Raw genomic sequence first — 20,656 nt, forward strand, 5'->3', positions numbered from 1 at the left:
CCTAGGCTAATCACTAATAATATTCTTAACATGCCGATTCTCCTTGACCTATACACGAAAGAACAAGATATGCTGCTACTAATGAAATGAGGACTCTCCCTGCGCTGTATTTATCTATTGTACATGAAGTTCTCTCCTGTAGGCCAGTTGCCACAAAGAGGGGGAAAAAAGAAAGGAAATATTAGCTATACATAACTGCTTGGTGTTCTTCAACCAGATGTCATAACAAAGCATAGCATGTGAGAGTAACTGGGGAGAATAAAAGACAGAAAAATTAGAGGGTAGCAAACAAACAAAGAAAGAAACCAATTTCATAAACCCAATGATGACCCCTCTTCTCTTCTCTTCTCCTTTTTATCCATTCTTCAAAGTCGTGTTCTTCCGCTTGACTTGATATGTGTACATGGTGCCGAAATGAATGTGATATATATATATATACGTGATAGGTAAGGAATTCGAGAAAATATAGCCAGTTTCTTCTTCCTCTATCGCGCAATCAAGTACAAGTCATCTCCGCGCCTCGTAGGCGTCAAACGCGGCTTCCACACGGGCGTTGCGGGCAACTCGGCGGGCTGCTGTGGCGGCGGAGGCATTTTCGGCGTGGATGGCTGCTGCTGCTGCTGCTGCTGGCCTTGCTGGCCTTGCTGGCTTTGCTGACCCTGGCGGAGCCATTTGTTTTGCGAGGATGAGGTTGTTATGGGCTGGGGGACAGGGAGGGCCATGTTGGCGGCGCGGGAGGTGCCGAGGCGTTTGGCGAGCAGGGAGGACGACTGGGAGTCGGTGCTGGAGGTGGTGCTTGTGCTGGTGAGGAGGGGGCCTTGGGGGATGTCGCTTGGGTAGTGGGAGGAGGCGGAGGGGGGGAGGTTGTTGGAGGTAGAAATCGTGTTGCTGCTGTTGCTGCTGTTGCTGCTGTTGTGGCGGCATGCGTCCTAAAGATGGGGGCCGTTGGTATCTCTGTGCTCGCGGCTGCTGCTGTTGCTGAGGCTGAAGCTGAAGCTGCTGCTGTGGCCGCTGGCTAAATTGTTGCCTTTGTTGCGGTAGCTGCGAAATTGGCTGGGCAGAAGAGGGCTGCTGTGTAAAGGGAGGCTGGTGATCACGCGGGTGGTGGTGCGGGTATCTGTTTGGCTGAGGCGCATAGGGCATGTTGTAAGTCAAAGGGCCCTGGTTGAACTCTGGGAGGCGAGTCTGATACGGATAGCCAGAGGAATCGATATTAGGCCTGTAGGCAGATGGGTGAGGAGGGAGCCGGTATGGGATGTGGTAGTTGTTTGCGCCCGTCGGCCTTTGGTAAGCCGGTGCAGGATATTGCTGGTTTTGCTGCCGGGGGTATGGCCGAGAAGAGGCGTTTGGCTGTACGAACATGGACGGATTGGGCTGCTGGGATGCTTGACTGCGCGACCCCTGGTATCGTTCATCTGGTCGTGACGTTGAACTTTCCATTCTCATCATTGGCGAGCCGGTCCTGATGGCATTGGGAGTTCCCACGGCATCACTACCCATGGGCCTCTTCCCCTGTTGCTTTGTCTTGTCGTCATTCGAAGACATGGTGCCAGCGGCGAGCGGTGCTCCAAAACCTGGGCTTTTCTGCGCAGGGCGATCAGCTGTAGCAGCAGGTTTGGTGGGAGGCGCAGCTGCATTTCCGCCCTTGGAAGTGGCCATGTCAATGTTCAAGTTTCCTGAGGAGGGTATCGCGGCGTTGAGGCTGGCTGGGATCTTTGGATATTGCGTCGGCGATTGACCCCTTCGAGGTCGTAGAGACCGCGGAGACTCAACTACAGGAGAGAGGCTGCCCAGCTGCTCCATTCCGGGTGGTGATCTCAACTCAGCATCGTCTTCTGTGGAAGTTGAAAAAGTGGTCACGCCGCTATCGGTAGAAGTAATTCGGGGACGGGTCAGAGACCGTGTCGAAGACCGACGGTGGGATGACAAGCGGCGAGGGGCGTTGCTGCTGTTACCGTTGTTTGAGAAGAGAGGCCGCGGGGCATATGGTTGTTGGTCTTGTTCCTGCTCTTGAATATCTTCGTCTGAAGAAAGCGATGGTTCAACGGCTCGGATCGTTTTCTCCGGGGCCATTCTTATGCCCAGGCTGTCTTCCCTGGATTGTTCAGCAGCCTTGATTTTCGCGGCTGCTTTGGTTGCCTCTCGTCTACTTGCAGCTTTTACAAGCTCCAAAGCCTCAGCTGCTCCCGAGGCTAATCCTAGGCCGGCGACCAACTTGGGCGCTGCAGACCTAGGAGCGGCCGTCAATGGGCTTATGGAGGCCTCGAGCTCTGCAATCTCCTGAGCTCGTCTTGGGTCGCCAAGTTTCCAGTTACCATTCCTATCCGCAACGTAATAAGGGGCCGCCGAGAGAGGATCGGCCGAAGGTGGCCTCCAGATTTGGCCACCCGGTGAAAGCGACGTCCTACCATCCTCCTCAAACTCCGTAGTTGAACTATCATGCCTTGTGTTGGTGACGGGTATGGGCACAAAGGGTTTGAAGGCCCCTTTCTTTGGGATGATGAGCTTCAGTAAAGGCGATTGAGGCTTGCTCCGAGGAGATGCAATATTCGGAGGGGGTATCACGATTCGAGGGGGTGTAAGATTTCGAGTTTGGGTCAACTGCTTGGCCACCGTTGGCTCACGAGTCGCGGGCTGCACCATAGGCCGTGCTTTGGATAGAGGTGCAGGTTTGGGCGATGAGGACGTAGCCATGGCACCGCTCATGACAGCTCCTGAAGCGGCACCGGCTGCGGCCGTGCCCATGAATGCTGCGGCACCGAAGTGAGAGTCTCCGTCTCGACTAGGCAGCGATACTTCCAGCCTGGGTGGTCCTTGGCCCATGACTGGTTTAGCTGGAAGCAGTTTAGAAAGTGGCCTCGCCGATGTTGGCGTCGTTGCCCGAGTTACGTCTCTTGTGCGTGCAGGTGATATTGCCAGTCCAATGGCGCTAGGCCTCCAGCTCGCTCGGTTATACCAGGATTTTGTCGGAGTAGGCACGGGGCCAGGATCGAGAGGCGCTCGAAGTTGATTCACAATCCATGAGTCGGTACCTCCGCCGCCGTTGGGCTTTTCTGGGCCCCACGAATCTCTCAGTTTTCGTCCATCCTTTCTCATCTTTCTACCAAACTGAGATCTTCTCCTTCGAAGGCGGCAGAAGACTGCAATTCCAACGCCGATAAGTCCTGCGCCGATAATACAGCCGATAGCAATGCCAGCTACTTGTCCATTGCTGAGAGATGCCGAGGCCTTCTTTTCATCCTGTCCGCCAACTATGCCATCGGGAACATTGGTACTGGTACTGGTCTCGGTTGTGGCTGCGGTAGTCCTAGTGAATGCCAAGCCTGTTGGATCAGTTGTTAAAATCTCGACCTGAGACGACGTCGACGATCTAAACAAGGTAGTCGATGGCTTGGTTGTTCGTCTAATCGTGGTAGTAGCCGTAGGCTTGGCTGTGGATTCAGTCATAGACGGCCTGGGCTTAGATAACGAAGTCGTATCTGTAACTAGCGTTGTAGGAAGCGATACCGATGACCGAGTCTCTCTGGAAATTGCTGTCGGAATCGTCTGGTGGCTAGTCTTGGCAACTGCTGGGAACGTAATCGGCCCTGTGCCATAAAGCGGCATAGCAAGGGTAGCTGTGATGACGGTGTGAGTGGGCGACAGAGCACTAGGCTGACCAAAACACATAAAGTAGGCTTTATCAATCATCGCATCTTTTCCACTAGTCAGCTTTGCATTCACATAATCATCCCAGTCGTTGTTGGAACCTACTGCTTGCGACCTGATTCGAACAAGCTCCTGCTGCTCTCTCCGCGACCAGACACTGGACGGCCGCCTCTCCGATTGTGAATCCATATGCTCCAATGAGGGGGCAAAGCGCTGCCAACGTTCTCGCAGTTTGATCTCCATAGCTGATATTGAGGAATGAATCGAAACACTGAATTGCGCAACTGGGAACGAAAGAATCGAGGCCTCCCGGCGAATTTAGGGGCGCCGCTGTTACGGTGTAAATGAGTGCGATTATTAAGAGTAGCATATAAGAAGGGAGCCCCCTAGACATTCTATTAGGAAACATCTGCAGAGCAAAGAGTTAGCAATGAGAAATGAGAAACCTTTCGTCCATCCATATGCTCCTTTCCACCTTTTTTTTTTTTTTTTTTTTTTTTTCATTAAACCATTTTTTAAAGCCATGTGTTTGAAATATGATGATCCGTTTACATGAAGTCGATAGAACTTACCTAAAGAAAGATCCGATATTATAAGAGAGACGACCAGCATCTCAACATGACTCGACACGCTAAAAAGCAGAAAAGAGGGAAAAATAACGAAGGGTATGGTTCTCGCCCTACTGGAAACCGGTATGTCGTACAAAAAGGAAAGCAAAGAAATGAAACGAGCCGGAGTAACCGTCACGGAGACAAGAGTAAGAAGAAGAAAAATAGAAAACAAGATAAAACAAAAAAACGGAAAGGAAAATGCCAAACAGGAAAAAGAAAAAAAAAAAAAAAAAAGGAAAAACAAGGAGATGGAAAGATGGAAAGAAAGTGGTCAAGGAGAGAGAGTTGGTAGAACGAAACGAAGAAAACGGAGGGAACCATTTGATTGAACTACCATCTACCAGAAACACGATACGCGCCCGTAGCAGCCCAAAAGCGTAATTCGCTGGCCAGCAACGTCTACGTCTTTTCCTCTCCTGCAGAAAAGACACGCTCCATGGCTTGTTTGGTTTGCCTGGCTTCGCTGCTCAGCTGCAGGGCAAATCAAACGCCCATCACAGCCGCCCGGCCCCATGTCTGTCTTTCTTATCCCCTGTTTTCTCTGCATATCAGGTACCATCCGTCAGCAGTGCAGCAACAAGGGCAAAACGGAGAAACAAATCTTCTTCTGCTTCACCCCAGATTTCTCTCTCCGTCTTGTCTTGCCCAGCTCATTCTGCATATTCCCGCCCCGGGCGCTTGACTGCATATCAGGTCCGTCTCGTCCAATAATGGCCATAAAGCAGGGGAGGGGCCGGTTTTCCAGTGGAGCTTCCCGCACTCCAAAGAAAGCTCCAGGGCGCCTAAACAGCAAGCGCGTAAAAACGGAAGAGAAAAATAGTGGTGCTGTAGAAGGTTCAATTCGCTGGGCGGCTGGAGGAAAAGGTCCCGCAAAGGTCACGTGCATTGGTCTCCGGCTTTGGGAGCGGCTTGGCCCGTAGGAACGTTGCCGCTGGTCCAATCGTTCACTGGCGGCGGCTCTACGAGTGAAGTCTCTTTGGTGTTTGGGATGTCAGTGGCCCACGGCGTCTTGACCAGACGAAAGACCCTTGTCGATGTGATCCAATAGCCTATCAGTATGTAGTATATAGACCTATGTACTTACAAAATGATTTTGATAGGCAAATGGTCCGTCACGTCACCGCGTTTATTTCTGGTGCCACTATGGGAGTACAGCGTGCATACAGGTACGATGATGACTGCATCATCAGCCTCTAGACCTGCGTCACTTGAGAAACTCAGGGCAGTCTTCAGCTGAAAGCCGCCCAGCAGAGCCGTAGATGTGGCCCAGTCTACGCTTGTTTTGTTTCTTCAAAACCCCGTAGCGACCTTCGGGCCGGCTGCCTATTCTAATAGTCCATCATTAAGTTGCCGCTGAATGACACGCAGCCGCCTCGATTATGTGATTCTGCAGATCAGGAGTGCATCGGGGCGCCTACTGAAATCCTCCTAATTTGAGATCATCTTTACCGCCTACTCAAGACTATTTGAAAAAAGACATCAGGTAAATATCGACAGCAAAGATAATACTGCTCAACCATCAGCAGTAGACTAAAATCTGTAGCACAAAATTAATAAATAAAAACAGAAAAGTATTCTCTTTAGATTCGATCTTTGGTTGGCATCTAATTCTCTACCAAATCAGCTCAATAAACCCTCGGCTACCTAGAGCCCCGTTCTTCCCTTCGTCACAAGAGAGCGCCAAACTGTCATTCCCGTGATGAGGCTTGCTCAGCCTCAAACGGGAGTACTTCGCTGCTCTTGTCCTCCAGGATAGAATCCGTTGCCCATCACACACCAGAAGAAACATTAACCATGCCCTCAAAGACGCCAACGCCAGGGAAACAACACCTCTTGTGTTAAAAAAGGAGGGAGGGGAAAAAAAACAGAAGAAGCCAGTAAGTCAGTCTGCGTAAGAATTACACAGCAAATATGCTCCTTCAACAAGGTAAAATGAAGCAAAGTGGCCGTATTCACAGAATCACTACATCACCAATTACGCCGGTCCGCGAAATGCCCATATACTGTGATGACTCGTAATTCAACAGCAGGCAGCTCACATTGCCATTTCAGCCTGAAGCTTCAAAAGCTCAGCCTCCTCGTCATCCTCCACGGCGACCTTCTTGCTAGATATAGCTTTTTGAATGTTAGCACCATTTGCGTTGCTCAAGTCCCAACGAGTATACTCACGTTCTGCATGTGATGGTGTGGGCATCTTGTGAACTGCATCTGCGAAGGGCACCTGGCCCGTGTTCAGCATTTGCTCGTCGAGATTCTCTTGCTGCATTTGTTCCAGCTCATCCTCCAGCTCGGCGTCGTCAAACTGCTCGCCGATCGGGTTTGCCGTAATCGCATTGACAATCTCATCGCTAAGCGCATTCTGTTCATTGATTTTATCCCTACGCTCTCGTCAGTTCATCGGTACCCAAGCAAATTTGGCGCCGCAGATTGGCTCAAGAGTCACACACATAATCTCATCCACTTTCTCCGGCGTCAGACCTTGGTGAATGGCCTTGATGGCATCTGAAGACTTCTCCATGACTGCCAGGGTCTCGCGGTTGATGTTGGCCGATTCGATCGAGTTAATCTGCGCCTCCAGCGTCGCAATCTGCGCGATCGTCTTGTCCAACGTCCCCTCTTGTGTCTTCTTGCGTCGCAAGGCAGCCTTGGCCACTAATGTTTTCATCTCGTCAATATTGCCGCGCCGCCACTTCCGAGAGGCATCCAACAATATCAGTTTTACATACCTGTCTTGTTCGTGTTGACGTTCTTCCTGGCGATCTGATCCTGCTCTTCAATCTGGTTCATGATGTGCTTCTCGCGCTTTTGCAGCATATCAAGCTGCGCGCGCAAGCCGAGAATGGCATTCTTGGCCGAATCCTTCTTCTTCTGAGCGGCAGCGCCGCCTCCAAACCAGCCCCACATGATGGATGATGTCGAGAAGACGGGAAGTACTGAGTCTGGGGAACAGGTGCTAAAGATGATGGAATTTCGAAATCGTCGATAAAGGTGATTCCCGAGCAGGTTGGTCGGTCGCAAAATGACGGTGTGATGCCGCGGCCGACGCAGCAGGCTTTGGTGGAGGGGTCAGCCTAAAGTCGTCGTCGTCGACGTTCGTTAGCCCGGGATGCGCAGAAGCGACTAGGCAGCCATGCAAGCACCAACGGTGCTGGCCGCACGGCACTTACCTGGTAGGAACTGTATGCACAGAGATGCGTCGTCAAGTCTCGTCGTCGGGATGCGCAGCCAGTCGCAGGCGGCTGATGTGATTGCACTCGTCCAAGGTCTAAGTTGTACGTGTTGCTGCTATGACGGCACCCGGCGACCTAACTGGTCCAACTGATGGGTTTAACCGAAGCTCTCCCGCGCGCCTGTTAGACTTTCTCCTTATCTGAGAGCCGAAATTCGGGCGTCGGTCGGCTGACCTGGCAATGCCCAGCTGAAAGGTAAACAAGAATATTATTACAGGGAGGGCTGAAACATGGCCGTCACGGGGGGATACACCCGGCATGATGACAAGGCGCATGCTGTCTTGATCATGCTGTGTATTTAATATCTGTTCTAAATGTTCTACTATGTACGGATATGAATTTGGATATCATCACATGCTACAAGATTGAACAGCCTTCTGCTCGCACAGGTAACATAAAATACTTACCTAGGTAGGCTTCTTATCATAATGATAACATCTATCAATTAATGAGACAGGATAAAAAATACAAAGCCCATTTGGCCACGTGAATATGACACGCCTACTCTAAACTCCAAAAACACATTGAACTGTTCCAACCAGCCTTGCCATTACTCCCGCCATAGCACAAGCAACATCCTCCATTCCAGTAGCTCCAATATGCGCAACGCAAGTAGCCAGAATCTAGTATCGCAGTGGAAAAAGATCTAACTCGCTTATGGCCTTTCCAGGCTCAACCCAACATGCGCACGCCTTTCCCGGAGTAATCTCATCATTATTAAGAAAAACGCGAACCAGCAAACAGTCTCCGCCGACAGTATGCAAAACAGCGTGCCTCGTCACCAGCCGTAATAGTTGATGCGTCGGCGTTCATGTCGGTCGTATCTAAAAGGTAGTCCGGTCCGCCAGAAAGTTATAATATCATGAGTCTTCGTATAAAATATTGCTCCCCTTTGCCAATATAACAACCGAATTATTCGAACCAGTTCGCAAAATATGACACACGTGAAGCGGAATTCAATCCTTTTAGAGAACGGTTCATGTTGAGCTTAAGCATTGCCGCTCTTCTCTTCGGTGTCGATGTGCCAAACAACGTAGTTGGGAAGACCGTAGACTTCGTATCCGGCGCGCTTGGCCATTTTAGCAAATCCCTCTGTCTCGGCTTGGTTCTCAAAGGCATAGCAGGGGAAGTTGATGCCTAATTAGAAAAAGAAAAAGAAAAAGAAAGTATTAGTAGATGCCCGTTTCAAAGAGAGAATGGGGTCTAGCGGCATACCAGAGCGATGCACATCCGCTTTCACAAGAATATTGACGCCCCCCGATGCCGTCGAGCTCAAGCTCCACATCCTTATTCTCACGCCAGTCGCCCATTCTTGCCATATAAGTTCTGCCAGTGTCGTATTGCTTGTAGCCTGTTGACCCAGTAAGCACTATCCATGCTAACGTCTAGTTTAGGCGGTATACCTTCAGCAAGGACAATGTCCTTATCGAGGCTATTCGCCAGCTTGCGGCCCTGGTCTGACTCGACCCAGGAGTTGTAGTCGACTATTTGTATGGTGTAAGTGACGACATTCTGCATATGTTTTGTAGTTTAAAAAGCCACTTACATCGACCCTCAATATCGACGCCATCGCGGTAACGGTGGAACCAAATGTCTTGGCATCGGAGATTAGCAAGTCTTTCATCTTTATAGTACCTTGACTGATTATTCCTTACTTGGAACCAAAATGTCCCTGTCATGGGCAATAAAGTCCTCGAGAATGCCAGTAGGGCTGTCCACAATGTCGACATCGCGCCAGTAAACCCAGGAGTGCTCAGCCTTTAGAGCGGTATAAAGCAGATAGTTTCTTGCCTTGCCCATGGCCTTTCGTCGGGGGCCTTGGGCCTCGAAAGAGTGCCTCTCCTCGACATTTTGGCTGAGCTTGAAACCAAAATCTTTTTCGACGACGGTTGCGCTGTGGAAAGGAATCTGGTCGGGTCGTTTCTGGATACGGTCGAGTTCGGACGCAAGAACGGCGAGGGTGTCGTCGGTAGAGTCTGAGACGAGAAACGCCAGATCGATCAAGCGATGGGGATATGTCAATTCTGCGAGGAGCTCAAAGTATTTGGACAGGTACGGGGCGGCGTCCTTGAGCGGCGTCAGGATGAGTATCCTCTCTTCTTTGCTAACGGCTTGTTTGGTCGACTCGATGGGGTTAAGGTCAACGTGTTCAATTGTACTAGAATTGACCTCTATCGGGGCGTGGTGGTTGAAGATGACGGGCGTCTGGAGGTGCCCGTTCCACCTATTGTGATCGTTTGGCGACATTTCCATGGGTGGTTGGGCCGGACCCCAGCAGTAGAAGCTATGCGGCGTCGATGATGATCAGTGACTGCGTATAGGTGGCCAGCAAACCAGCGCATAGCCACTTACCTCTGCATATCCGACGCCGAATGGGACAGGCCGCGCCATAGTAACAGAATAATTCCCGTAACGCCAACTAGCAGTATAAATCGTGTTCGCGTCACGGCGTTCCATAGCGCCCTGGTTGGAGGTATCTGCGCCTTTGCAGACTTCCAGTTCAATCCACCCTTGGGAAACAGCATGATGACGTCTCGAGGCGCGCCTCGGGTCGCAAAGGACGTTTAAACGGTTGCGACGTCGATCACAATGGGCACCCAGAACCGGGACTTTGGTGTTTGTCGCGCAACGATTCCAGCGTCCTCGGGTATGGCACAAGAGGGCTGGAGATGATAGGCGGGCTTAGGAGAGACGGGCCAAAAGGAAGAGAGGGTCTTTGAAAACGAGAGTGGAGGCGGCGACGCCTAGATTGGGCCAAGGGTCGCAGACGGACAGAGCCAGCGTTGTAATGAGAGGCTGCTGGAGATATGGCCAGCGAAGGAAGAGAAGGGGGAGCAAGTCGAGATAGGGCGCTCCGTATCTTAGCGTGCCTATCAGACAGATTGTTGCTGTCAAGTCCTCTTGAAAAAGTCTAACCGTTGGGCAGTGCAAGGCAATACGCTCTGGATACTTTCATATGCTTGCCGGGGCCGGCAGAAAAGTGGTTCCTATTAGGTAGTCCCTAGGCCGTTGCGTTTTATTAGCGACATCCGTCTCAAAACATTTGCTTGTGCCAATTGAGACGCGCTACTTCAAATCAGGAGGTCTAGAATGCACGATAGAGGCAATGCTACCCTATAAATTGCAGAATACGAGTCGCAACAGGCGCAGCAGCAATGGTGTGGAATAGTAATGTCTACAGGCGGCGGAGATTTGAGTATTAAACAAAAATATAAAGTCGGCAGAGCACCAACATGTGAGATGAATTGGATTGACAGGTCACAATGGAACCGATCGAAGAAAGAGTTTTTTTTTCCAATGCGCATGGGCGCTCCTGGGGCTGCGATCTAGAAGGAGCCTGGAAAAAAAGATCAAGCCGCGGTGGCAACCTTCAACGCCGCAAACTCCATATAATCTTATAGCTAGGGACAAATCAGCAAATCGGATGCCGGCGACCGAATCTTGGACATGGAGAACAAACTAGGCAAGTTTATTCAAGATTATCTTGCCTAGTTTAGATGTTCTTACCCCAGTTTACGCAGCATTGGCTATCGCCCTCCCCCAGCGCTGACTTGGCTGGTCGCTGTAGCGGCCATTCGCTGGCTGGCCTTTATCTGGAGGGATGTCACTCTGTTTATTCCCACATGCAATTGTGGCGTTGCTATGCATGTTCGGTACCTGAGCCATGATGACAAACGGCTTTTCCATACCGCAAATCTTGTAACAGGTCGTAGGTGACACGAGTCTGGTTTAATTCTGAAGTCTGAATCTTCATAAGCCAGCTGGAAACAAACCTACAGTGTCTGCCCACTAGCCAATGCCAATTCTGCACCATCTACGCACACAGCAACGGACGAAATTGCTCAGCTACGCGAGATCTCTGGCCATTGCATACAGACCACTTACAACAACATCCAGGTCCAGCACATCCTCGCACGCAGCAATGGCAGCCACACGGCGTTCTGCGCGTATCAGCAGCAAGGCGAGCGCTCAAGAAGCAGCTGAGAATACAAAACCTGCTGCTGCTGCTCCACCTCCACCTCCAAAGGAGAACAAGAGGAAGAGAAAGGCAATTCCCAACCCCGAGCCAGCAGAGCCCAAGACACCCACCAAGAAGCAGCGACCAGTTGCTCCCCCCTTAACACCCACCACCAGCGCCGTAGGTCTCAATGGCGAAGACAAGGGCGCGGCTCCCAAGGCCGTCACTCGCCTCGCAGACCCCAGATTCTCCAATGCGACGCTGCTGTCGCCCCAGACGTCGCGGATAATTGCTTCGCGCAACGCGGAGCCCGAGTCGCCTTCAAAAGCGGCTTCTATCGGCGGTAAGACGACAACGACGACGACGGCTACATTGCTGCGCGAGGCGTGCGATCATTTGATCAAGGTGGATGAGCGTATGAGGCTTCTGATTGAGAAGCACCACTGCCATGTGTTCTCACCCGAGGGACTGGCTGAGAAGATTGACCCGTTTGAGAGCCTGGTGAGCTCCATCATATCGCAGCAGGTATCCGGCGCCGCAGCTCGGTCAATCAAAGCAAAATTCATCGCCCTCTTTTTCCCACAAGACGAGGCTTCTCAACCTACCAATTACGAGTCCGCCGTAGACAGATTCCCGGCGCCATCCGACGTTGCTGCATGCTCCATCGAGAAGCTGCGCACCGCCGGCCTGTCGCAGCGCAAGGCAGAATACGTACAGGGTCTTGCTGAGAAGTTTGCGAGCGGCGAGATTACGGCGCAAATGCTTCACGATGCGCCAGACGAGGAACTCATGGAGAAGCTCGTCGCTGTGCGTGGGCTGGGCAAGTGGACCGTCGAGATGTTTGCCTTTTTCGCCCTGAAGAGGATGAACGTCTTCTCCCTGGGCGATCTCGGCATTCAGAGGGGCATGGCTGCCTTTGTCGGTCGAGATGTGGCCAAGCTCAAGAACAAGGGAGGCAAGTGGAAGTATATGTCGGAGCAAGACATGGTGGAACTGTCAGACAAGTTCAGACCGTATCGGAGTTTGTTTATGTGGTACATGTGGAAGGTGGAGGAGGTTGATGTCAGCACAATGGGGTAAATGTTGAATGTTTATGCCGCACTTGTGTGCAGCTTGTATTATAGAATGTTGCAGGAGGAAGCTCTCTACAGTTTCGAGGTTCGTGTTTGACGTCAGTTGCTGCGACCCTGCTTTCAAATGTGCGAAAGGAGATATGTTGTCGTCTTATAGTTATACACATATATGCATGCAGCTCGAGCATGGAATCAGCTAATCTTCGCAATCTATCGCCATCGGATTGGCCTGCCAGGGGATGGTTTCCTAATTTTAGGTTTACGATAGGATTTTGAATCATGCAAATTTCTCGCGTTTGAATCTTTTGCATATGTCAGGTGGGTTGTGTAAGACGTCGTTCCAGGCCTAGAAGCAAGCTTGTTTGCACGGCTCGGCGCGGATGACACGTGCAGCGGCTACCTATGTACTAGGTATAGATAAAAAGGGTGGCCACATGTGAAGTTAGTTTGGAGACGGGACTGTGTATTACCCATCACCCCATGCGGGCGGTATACTGCAAGTACATATATTGGATTGTTGATGTTTGTTTAAGCTTTCCTCGTTACCAACGCAGGGAGATGGTGAAGAAAATGGGCACTAATCTCTGCAAGGCAATGGGAATATGTTACAGAGCAATCAGGGAAGCGATGAGCCTTCATGTTGGTATACTAATTAAACAGTTTCAAACTGTGACCGATAAGGCAGCTGTGCTTGTAATACGGACCTGAAATCATTGGTTAATATGACTCGTATGGTTTCCGCGTACGGATAGCGGAGCAATTACATGTACGATAGGTAGTATGCCGACCTCCTTTGTATACGAAGTACATGTCGAGTGATCCTTACACCTGCATTGCTTCGTGTTTTCGTATCACTGCCGTGGAATACCCAAAAGAGATGCCGGTTACAAGAGCCTATAGCAAATTATCTCCATATCTGGAAGCGAGCAATAGGCTCTTCATGGTGGAGCAGTGTCTTATACGAATACTAGTACCTGGGCGTAGAGCTGCTGTCCCTATTGTTCCAAATCGAAAGTGTAACAGCGAACAGTGGCAAGCTATTTTTTTCTTAATTGTTTGGTGGCACAGTTACCTACCCATTGGTAGGTCGAGAGGGGTGATTGCATCAATGAAGACGGCTTTCTGCGTCATATCGCGATGCACTGTATGGAGTACCAGTAGGTACTGCGCATTTGGTTGATGACGAGGAGTCGTGTCCCACTTGAGGCGCACTCCGCGGACGTGTAGTCAACTTCATGTTGATAGACAGGCGCATACTAAACCCATCGCTAATTCATCTTGTGACCACTCGGCCATCCAGATGCTCTCCATTGCCGGCATTGGTCAGTGCCGCCAAACTCTACGCGTACGGAAATCACCATTAGCATTGATGCCACAGTCCAAAATAGAGTAGTAGTAGCAGTGCTACTGCTAATAACAGCTCGTATCGCAACGGTCGGGTCGGAGACTATTGGAGCTTCGGGAGACAAAGTGTGGCACACCCGCTGTGCCAAGCAGCCACCAATCGACGTCGTCTTCACGGGCACTCAATGCAGATACGTCAGCGCGGCGCGTCTTGAGTGGTTTGCCGGACTTCGAGGTCGTCATCGCCGGCATCGTGGACCGGACGGCGTTGCCGCAATGCCGGGTGCAGCAGAGGGAAACATTAAGCGGCAGATGGACCATGAAACGATGAAACGCTTGGGTTCAATATGAGCTGTGCGAGACAACATGGCATTTCAGGTGATGTGCAGCCCTGCGCTGGCGAAAGGAGTGCAGCGCCGTCTGCCAACGGAGGAGGCGCTCCGTATTCATTATGGAGTCGCCTATTCGTAGCTGTCGAGACTAGGCGCGCCTCCTGGGAGTAGCGCATGTATCGTTGGCCAAGCAAACCGGCCTAGACATTGATGCTGTGCCGGGCCTCCTTGCGCTGACCCTCTTGCCGGTGCTCGTGATTGCGAAAGGATTGAATAGAAAAAAAGGAGACGATTCTGGGTTGTGGCCGAAAATTCCGCGCAGGCTTCGGTCAGTGGCTAACAGGCACCAGGGGCAGGCGTTATTTGCGGCATTCCCAGCTCGCATTGTTACAGAGCGCCATGGCTGCGCAAGTGGCTCTAGAAGGACGCAGGGGCGCTAGCAAATTCAATTGAACCTTTCAATTCCAACATCCCTGCCTAGCGCACACATGGTCGCTGGGTCGGTCCTTTGGCGAAATGCCCTACTGGCGGGTTTAGCAGCGTTAGCAGGCGTGTGGCCTTTGGTGTGTGGCGGTAGCTGGCGCATGCGATACGATCTGCATCGGCCGACGACGTCGTGGTGATGCTGGCAGCGTTTGCATGCAGATCGGATGCCTCCCACTGTGAATATCGAGTAGCACCAGTGCGGAGAAGCAAATTAGATAAGAAAAAAAAATTGTCCAAGTGACGATGCGACATACCAAACAAGCAGCAGCAGAGCGTCGGCCCACGCGTTGTTCGATTGCGGCCCTGTGCCAAGGGCCTCGCGCCGGGATAAGATGGATTGATGAGATTCGTGTTTATTCTGCGCTGTATTGAAGGATCCAGGTACATGGACGCATGCGGGCTTGCCGTGCCTCCATCTGGTACTGCCCGGAACAGCCAAGTCCAGGCACGGGCTGTCTCTGAATTATTACCTGCCCAGGTTGGATCAGGTTTTTTCTTGCTTGTCAGCCCTTGCGGGGGGGAGAGCTACAGCGAGTCAACAACAGCAGAGCTGTCTAAGCTGCTTGCCTGCACTGTACAACGGACTGTGTTTATACACGTATTGCGGTGTGGCCTTCATTTTAGCATCTGAGAGTCAGTATCGAACATATAATTCATGTTTACATGTTGATCTGCAGCAGCTCTGAAGCTCGCAGTGCCCACAGATACAGACGCCGGAGCATGCAGGAGTGATATCACAAGCCTAGCCTAGACACAGATACTTACGCACTCTGCACTGTGCCATCGGGCCATCAAACGCGCCAAAGGTGCGCATCGCACTCCTCATATGTGCCGCCAGCCGAGGCCACTGCGTGAAATGGCTTGCGCGCTCGTCCCAATACAGTACGGGGGCAGCAAATTTCGCGGCAAATTATGGACGTGAGGCCGGTGGGCCCCCGCTGCCCTTTTCAGCGGCTCATGTCCCTGCCCGCGCCCCACCCACACCCCCTAGAAGCTCCATTCCCAGGGGAGATTTGGACGGCTTCACCCCCTGGCAAGGCCCGCGTCGCAGCCTGTGGTTGGTGCACAGTCGCGGCAGGGGGTGTCGCTTGGTTTCGTCCAAGAACCAAGTTCTTCACGTCCAAATCCTTTTTCTCCCCTTCTTCCTCGCCTTCTCTCGCTCCTTCGTTTTGCGATTGCCGTCGTCTCGTCGTCCTGCTTCACTTCCTGCCACTCGTTATCAGGCCAAGCATCTTGCGCTATAGCTTTTTTATTCCAACTACCTCTTTCTTGCCCTTCTCCATTCCATCCAACTACAGTCTTCACGGCCATCCAGTAGCCCTTAACTTCGACACCATCTTTTTAAGACATTTCTAGCCCGTTGCCGAGGAACGTTTCCCAATTTTCGCGTCCGGAAAAAGATCGACTTTTTGCTACAAGGTGTGTGAGCTCTCCTGGTTTCGCTTGCGCCGTGCACGTTGCCTCGCCGTTGCTGCTCCCCCCAAAACCTCGTTTCACCTGGCTTTTCTGCAACCTTTCACCTGCTCTCCTCCTTCCATACACAATCTTGCAACACCAATTCGGCCTCGATTTGCCTCTCAAGCCCGTTGCTGCGCCTCAGTTGCGACTGCGCTGCTCTGCCTCTTCAAGCTTGACGCTCCCTCTTTCTTCGGCCCAACCGACAGACAATATTTCCTTCCTGGATTCGCCTGGTGCAAAATCGAGTGAGAATAACTAGAGAACTGCGTCATCATCTGGGCGCCCAAGAACTAGATTCTGTCAACATCTTTTGGTCTTGCGTCGTGCCTTTTGGACCGGTTGCATAGTTTAAACGCCAGAGTCAGACAACGCCCCCCTATTCACACAAGCATCGAGCCCCGAATCGCGACCCGAACCTCTCTTCAGTTTTTTTGTTCCAACAGCACCGTGACGCATGGTTGCTGACTTTTCATCCTTCATTAGATCATAATGCATTCCAAGCTTTTGTCAGCCTTGTTGGTTGCTGGCTCTGCCAGCGTGGTTTCTGGTAAGCCCTTTCTCATGCTCGTGTGTGGCTACCTATGCAGTTGCTAACTCAGCCGTAGCCGCCACCACCTGTACCAAGGATATCAAGGTTACCCAGCCTACTCCCATCATCTCTTGCGATGTTGTCGATGCCAGCATCACCGTTGACGCATCCGTGGCCGGCGGCCTGAGCATCGAGGGACCCAAGACGATCACCGGTGATCTCATCATCACCAACGCCTCTCAGCTCATCTCCATCTCCAGCTCTACCCTCCAGTCCATTGAGGGCAACTTCGAGCTTTCAGGCCTCGATCTCTTGAGCTCTCTTAACATGGCCGCGCTCAAGTCTCTGAACAAGCTCAACATGCAAAGCCTCCGCCAGCTGAGCACCTTCACCTTTGGCACTTCTGGTGTCTCCAAGGCCTCCACCATCGTCATTGCCGACACCGTCCTCACTGATTTGAGCGGCCTCAACATCAACAGTGTTGACAGCCTGACCATCACCAACAACAAGAGGCTGACTGCCTACAACTCCGATCTCGCCAACATTACCAGTCTTCTCAGTGTTACTAGCAACGGAAACAACATGGAAATCAACATGACCAAGCTCACCACTGCTGCTGAGATCCAGCTCTCCAATGTCAAGAGCTTCGTCGTCCCTAAACTCAAGACCATCACTGAGTCTCTCAAATTCGACACCAACCCCGAGCTTACCACCTTCACTGCCAAGAACATCACCAGCATCAAGGACAGCGTCACCTTCATCAACAACAACAAGCTCACCAACGTCTCTTTCCCCTTGTTGACTTCCATCGGTGATATGACTATCCAGAACAACACCAAGATGCTGGCAGTTGAGGGTTTCCCCAAGCTGTCAACGGTTGCCGGCGGTATTATCCTCCGTGGTAACTTCGAAAAGTGAGTATCTACCCATTCTGGATAGAGTTATGAATCGCTTTCTTACTAACTCTTGATTTTGTACAGTGTTGAGCTTCCTGCTCTCAAGGAAGTCGATGGTGGCTGCACTGTCTTGTCTACTACCGATATCTCTGCTTTCTGCGGATTCTTCAATGACGCTCACTCCAAGAAGATCATCAAGGGCACGGAATCCTGCAAGAGCAACGTTAAGGCCGCCAACGAGGGAGGTAGCGACGGTGACTCCAGCACTTCCAGCAGCGGCAGCGGCAGCAGTGGTAACGGCACTGACAACGCTGTCGCCGCTCTTAGTGTCAACAACGTCCTCTTGGGTGTGTCAGTCATTGCTGGCATGGCTCAGCTGTGGTAAAAAGTCAAAGGGGATGATAGTTGGGAATTTGGCGTCAATCTCTGTTCTCTCAGATGTTTTCTGTTTTCTCTTAGCCAACACGTTGTGGTTTTATCAACCTCTCCCAGGCCTGGCTGCACAACTCATGTCCGCGGCACTAACGCTAGAACTTAATAATGGAAATGTACTTCAAAAAAATTGGTCGCCACGTTCCTTTATCCTTCGGCAAGCTCGACATGACGCATGGCGCGCATGCTATATAATCCCTGTCGCGTTGGAACGTTTGTCAGTGCGTGTATGCCTGGACGGCCCTGCTTTCTCTGCTCGTGTGAAGGAGGGATTCAATTTCAGGTACCACTGTGTACGGCGTGATGAGCACATTGTATCGGCGACAATTGGTTAGCACCGGCGTGCTGCAGACTTGAAAAGGATGTTACGTGTGTACGGTTACTGGTGATTATTCTATCACGATTTGTTCCTCTCTTTAGACTTTTTTCTTTATCGGTGTTGGTGTATGTTTAGACTTAGGGTACTTTATACCACTTTTCGCCTCGTTTTCTATTATGAATTCAACTTTACTTAATTATTTGAATCTAATTCGCTCTTGATCGTGAGAATGAAGTATAGTTCTTTGCTGTAATGCAAATATTGCTTCGTGCTTGATACTGTGATAGCCCTACGTTGACTTATATTTAGCTGTGTAGATACCCCTTTCAAAAGTTTCCGTGTCATAGAACTTTGGCATGATGTTGTTGCCGTTGAAAACGCGGCCGTCTAATTCATTTACCGCCTGTTGTCATGGAGTTAGCTCAGCTCTTACTGCCCTGCTATCATTTGATTTTTCTGTGTATGAGAGAGCACATGACTTACTCGTAGAGCAGACACCTGGTCTGTGAATTTGATAAAGACTTGGCGGGTCTCGACGTCGATGTACAGCCTCTCGACGCGTCCGTACTATGAGCAGGTATTAGCTTAGCTGCCTAAACTCCTTGAGATGCCCAATGGATGAATGGCAACAAAGAGGGACGAAATGTATAAACCCTAACCTTTTCACCGCATTCTCCGCCAATTTCCTGGCCTAACCCATCTGCAATCTCCGCCTCGAGGTCGGGCATGTTTTCCAGCATGTTTTGAAGCACAATGACCTCGCTCATGGTGCCAAACTTGCCGCCGGCCTCGTCCTTGCGCTTGCCGCCGATGATCTTGCCTTTGCCTCCCGGTTCGGCCCATCCACCACCGTCGGCGTCGGCCTTTTTGCGCCTCTTTTCGACTTGCACGCGCAAGGGGTTGAGGAGGCCTGATTCGTTGGCGCCGAGGGCGGAGCCCTTTGTCCAGCCGTATTTGCTCATGAGGCGCTGGGCGAAGCCGACTTGGCCGGGGCGGTTTGATCGTGGTTGGGAGGAATCTTGAGGTGTATCGTCGTTATCGTTGTCGTCTTGGTTGGCGTGGCTGAAGCTGGGCGGTGGAGAGTAGCCTTCGTCTTCGCCGTCTGCGGCATTGTTGAGTGATTGGGTGGGTTGGGTATAACGGACGGGGGCTTTGGATATCGAGACGGCATCTGAAGGTGGTGGTGGTGGTGGTGGAGGAGGCGGATTGAGGCTCGTATTAGGCGGGGGAGGCGGGAGAGGTGTTGATGAGTTGGAAGGCTGTGGCGGAGGAGGAGGAGGAGGCGGAGGTTGTTCTGTTGATGAGAGGGCTAGGCGGCGGGCATAAGCCTCATCTGCAGTTTCATCTTGTGGTGGAGCGGCTGGAGGAGATCTTGGAGGAGGCGCAAAATTGTAAGAAGTAGGCGGAGCAAACTGGTCTGTATTGGAAACATATCCTGTTAGACAGATTCTTCGAGGCGGTGATATAAGTTGACTTACTGGGAGGTGCCGCGCGCGTTGCCTCATCCTCGGAGTCAGATATGTCGCTTTCATCTGGTCTCTTTCGGTGCCGATATAGCAGACCCTTCCACTCCTGCACCTCTGCTACTTTCTCGTCGCTCTTGAGGAATTCATCGACGTTTGTTGGCCTTGACGGATCGTACATTTCGTCCCAGTCCGTCTCGAACTGCTCGTCCTGCTTCCTCTTCTTCTTCTTGCGGCCGCCGCGCTGGCGCTTCTCCCCAACGCCATACATCCACTCATCTTCCTCTGTCGCTACCCAATCGGCAAGGGTGCTCTGATGCGGTGCTGACTGCGGCGCCCCAGTGGCAGTGGCAGTGGCAGTGGCGGTGGCAGTTGTGGTCGTCACTGGGTCTGTAGTAGGTTTGGGAATGGCTTTTGGGAATGAGGATTTGGCTTTCGGCTGCTTCACCTGTGGTCGTCGAATGGGTTGGAATTGGAGAGCCGCATTGATGGCTTTCTTCGGCGCCTGATCGTCAGCGGCAGCTCCGCCCTGTTTGTAGGTCACTGGCGCGGAGGATATCGTGGCCGACGCGGGCGGGTCATTGGGATCGTGGAGGTTGTCATAGAGGGAGAGTCCTCGAGGCGGAGGAGCCGCCATGTTACTGGTACGTACAGTAACAGGGCGCGTTTGGCTATTATGAGGCTTTCTGAAACTTTCAATAAATGTAAATAAAAGTCTGGTAATAAGTGTAGTAGAAGAATTTTAAAGCTTGAAACGCTACAAAGGTATAATGATTTGTAGATCTGAGTTGACGATACGGCCGATAAGCTGTAAGCTATGGCGCGCTTCGGAATAATATCGGCGTTATTCGTGCAACCTTACATGTAACTGAAGGAA

The 20,656-nt window shown here is 51.4% G+C and overlaps 7 protein-coding genes across 7 annotated transcripts; 2 read left to right on the forward strand and 5 right to left on the reverse strand.

Moving 5' to 3' along the window:
* Positions 1-30: 30 nt before the first annotated feature.
* On the reverse strand, positions 31-4,469 carry TrAtP1_006792 (uncharacterized protein). Its single transcript, XM_066113267.1, has 3 exons — positions 4,221-4,469; positions 3,754-4,057; positions 31-3,695 (listed from the first exon to the last, which is right to left on the reverse strand). The coding sequence occupies exons 2-3, from the start codon at positions 4,055-4,057 to the stop codon at positions 508-510; spliced, it is 3,492 nt and encodes a 1,163-aa protein (XP_065969353.1). The 5' UTR covers positions 4,221-4,469; the 3' UTR covers positions 31-507.
* A 352-nt stretch (positions 4,470-4,821) lies between these two features.
* Positions 4,822-5,145, reverse strand: TrAtP1_006793 (uncharacterized protein; the record flags this gene model as incomplete). Its single annotated transcript, XM_066113268.1, has 1 exon — positions 4,822-5,145. The coding sequence occupies one exon, from the start codon at positions 5,143-5,145 to the stop codon at positions 4,822-4,824; it is 324 nt and encodes a 107-aa protein (XP_065969354.1).
* A 1,149-nt stretch (positions 5,146-6,294) lies between these two features.
* On the reverse strand, positions 6,295-7,163 carry TrAtP1_006794 (uncharacterized protein; the record flags this gene model as incomplete). Its single annotated transcript, XM_014082381.2, has 4 exons — positions 6,295-6,374; positions 6,429-6,637; positions 6,707-6,911; positions 6,986-7,163. 4 exons carry the CDS (start codon positions 7,161-7,163, stop codon positions 6,295-6,297), a joined length of 672 nt encoding a protein of 223 aa, XP_013937856.1.
* Positions 7,164-7,932: 769 nt separating this feature from the next.
* On the reverse strand, positions 7,933-10,378 carry TrAtP1_006795 (uncharacterized protein). Its single transcript, XM_014082380.2, has 6 exons — positions 9,842-10,378; positions 9,145-9,773; positions 9,036-9,083; positions 8,893-8,973; positions 8,705-8,840; positions 7,933-8,626 (listed from the first exon to the last, which is right to left on the reverse strand). Exons 1-6 carry the CDS (start codon positions 10,012-10,014, stop codon positions 8,599-8,601), a joined length of 1,095 nt encoding a protein of 364 aa, XP_013937855.2. The 5' UTR covers positions 10,015-10,378; the 3' UTR covers positions 7,933-8,598.
* Positions 10,379-10,752: 374 nt separating this feature from the next.
* Positions 10,753-12,814, forward strand: TrAtP1_006796 (uncharacterized protein). Its single transcript, XM_066113269.1, has one exon. The coding sequence runs from the start codon at positions 11,286-11,288 to the stop codon at positions 12,525-12,527; it is 1,242 nt and encodes a 413-aa protein (XP_065969355.1). The 5' UTR covers positions 10,753-11,285; the 3' UTR covers positions 12,528-12,814.
* Positions 12,815-15,763: 2,949 nt separating this feature from the next.
* On the forward strand, positions 15,764-18,522 carry TrAtP1_006797 (uncharacterized protein). Its single transcript, XM_066113270.1, has 4 exons — positions 15,764-16,101; positions 16,624-16,687; positions 16,746-17,583; positions 17,650-18,522. Exons 2-4 carry the CDS (start codon positions 16,630-16,632, stop codon positions 17,948-17,950), a joined length of 1,197 nt encoding a protein of 398 aa, XP_065969356.1. The 5' UTR covers positions 15,764-16,101; positions 16,624-16,629; the 3' UTR covers positions 17,951-18,522.
* Positions 18,523-20,544, reverse strand: TrAtP1_013350 (uncharacterized protein). Its single transcript, XM_014082377.2, has 4 exons — positions 19,795-20,544; positions 18,976-19,733; positions 18,800-18,883; positions 18,523-18,719 (listed from the first exon to the last, which is right to left on the reverse strand). Exons 1-4 carry the CDS (start codon positions 20,414-20,416, stop codon positions 18,606-18,608), a joined length of 1,578 nt encoding a protein of 525 aa, XP_013937852.1. The 5' UTR covers positions 20,417-20,544; the 3' UTR covers positions 18,523-18,605.
* Positions 20,545-20,656: the final 112 nt, after the last annotated feature.

This window comes from Trichoderma atroviride, chromosome 3 (assembly GCF_020647795.1).
Source record: "Trichoderma atroviride chromosome 3, complete sequence".
In the NCBI taxonomy this organism is placed as follows: domain Eukaryota; kingdom Fungi; phylum Ascomycota; class Sordariomycetes; order Hypocreales; family Hypocreaceae; genus Trichoderma; species Trichoderma atroviride.

Coding starts and splice junctions, on each gene's coding strand:
- TrAtP1_006792 (XM_066113267.1), bottom strand. CDS start 4,057: ATGTTTCCTAATAGAATGTCTAGGGGGCTCCCTTCTTATATGCTACTC. Junction 3,696..3,753: donor TTCGAATCAGGTCGCAAGCA/GTAGGTTCCAAC, acceptor CTAGTGGAAAAG/ATGCGATGATTGATAAAGCC.
- TrAtP1_006795 (XM_014082380.2), bottom strand. CDS start 10,014: ATGCTGTTTCCCAAGGGTGGATTGAACTGGAAGTCTGCAAAGGCGCAG. Junction 9,084..9,144: donor CAGGGACATTTTGGTTCCAA/GTAAGGAATAAT, acceptor TCCGATGCCAAG/ACATTTGGTTCCACCGTTAC. Junction 8,841..8,892: donor GGACATTGTCCTTGCTGAAG/GTATACCGCCTA, acceptor CTGGGTCAACAG/GCTACAAGCAATACGACACT.
- TrAtP1_006796 (XM_066113269.1), top strand. CDS start 11,286: ATGCCAATTCTGCACCATCTACGCACACAGCAACGGACGAAATTGCTC.
- TrAtP1_006797 (XM_066113270.1), top strand. CDS start 16,630: ATGCATTCCAAGCTTTTGTCAGCCTTGTTGGTTGCTGGCTCTGCCAGC. Junction 16,688..16,745: donor CTCTGCCAGCGTGGTTTCTG/GTAAGCCCTTTC, acceptor ACTCAGCCGTAG/CCGCCACCACCTGTACCAAG. Junction 17,584..17,649: donor CTCCGTGGTAACTTCGAAAA/GTGAGTATCTAC, acceptor GATTTTGTACAG/TGTTGAGCTTCCTGCTCTCA.
- TrAtP1_013350 (XM_014082377.2), bottom strand. CDS start 20,416: ATGGCGGCTCCTCCGCCTCGAGGACTCTCCCTCTATGACAACCTCCAC. Junction 19,734..19,794: donor AACGCGCGCGGCACCTCCCA/GTAAGTCAACTT, acceptor TTTCCAATACAG/ACCAGTTTGCTCCGCCTACT. Junction 18,884..18,975: donor GCGGAGAATGCGGTGAAAAG/GTTAGGGTTTAT, acceptor ACCTGCTCATAG/TACGGACGCGTCGAGAGGCT.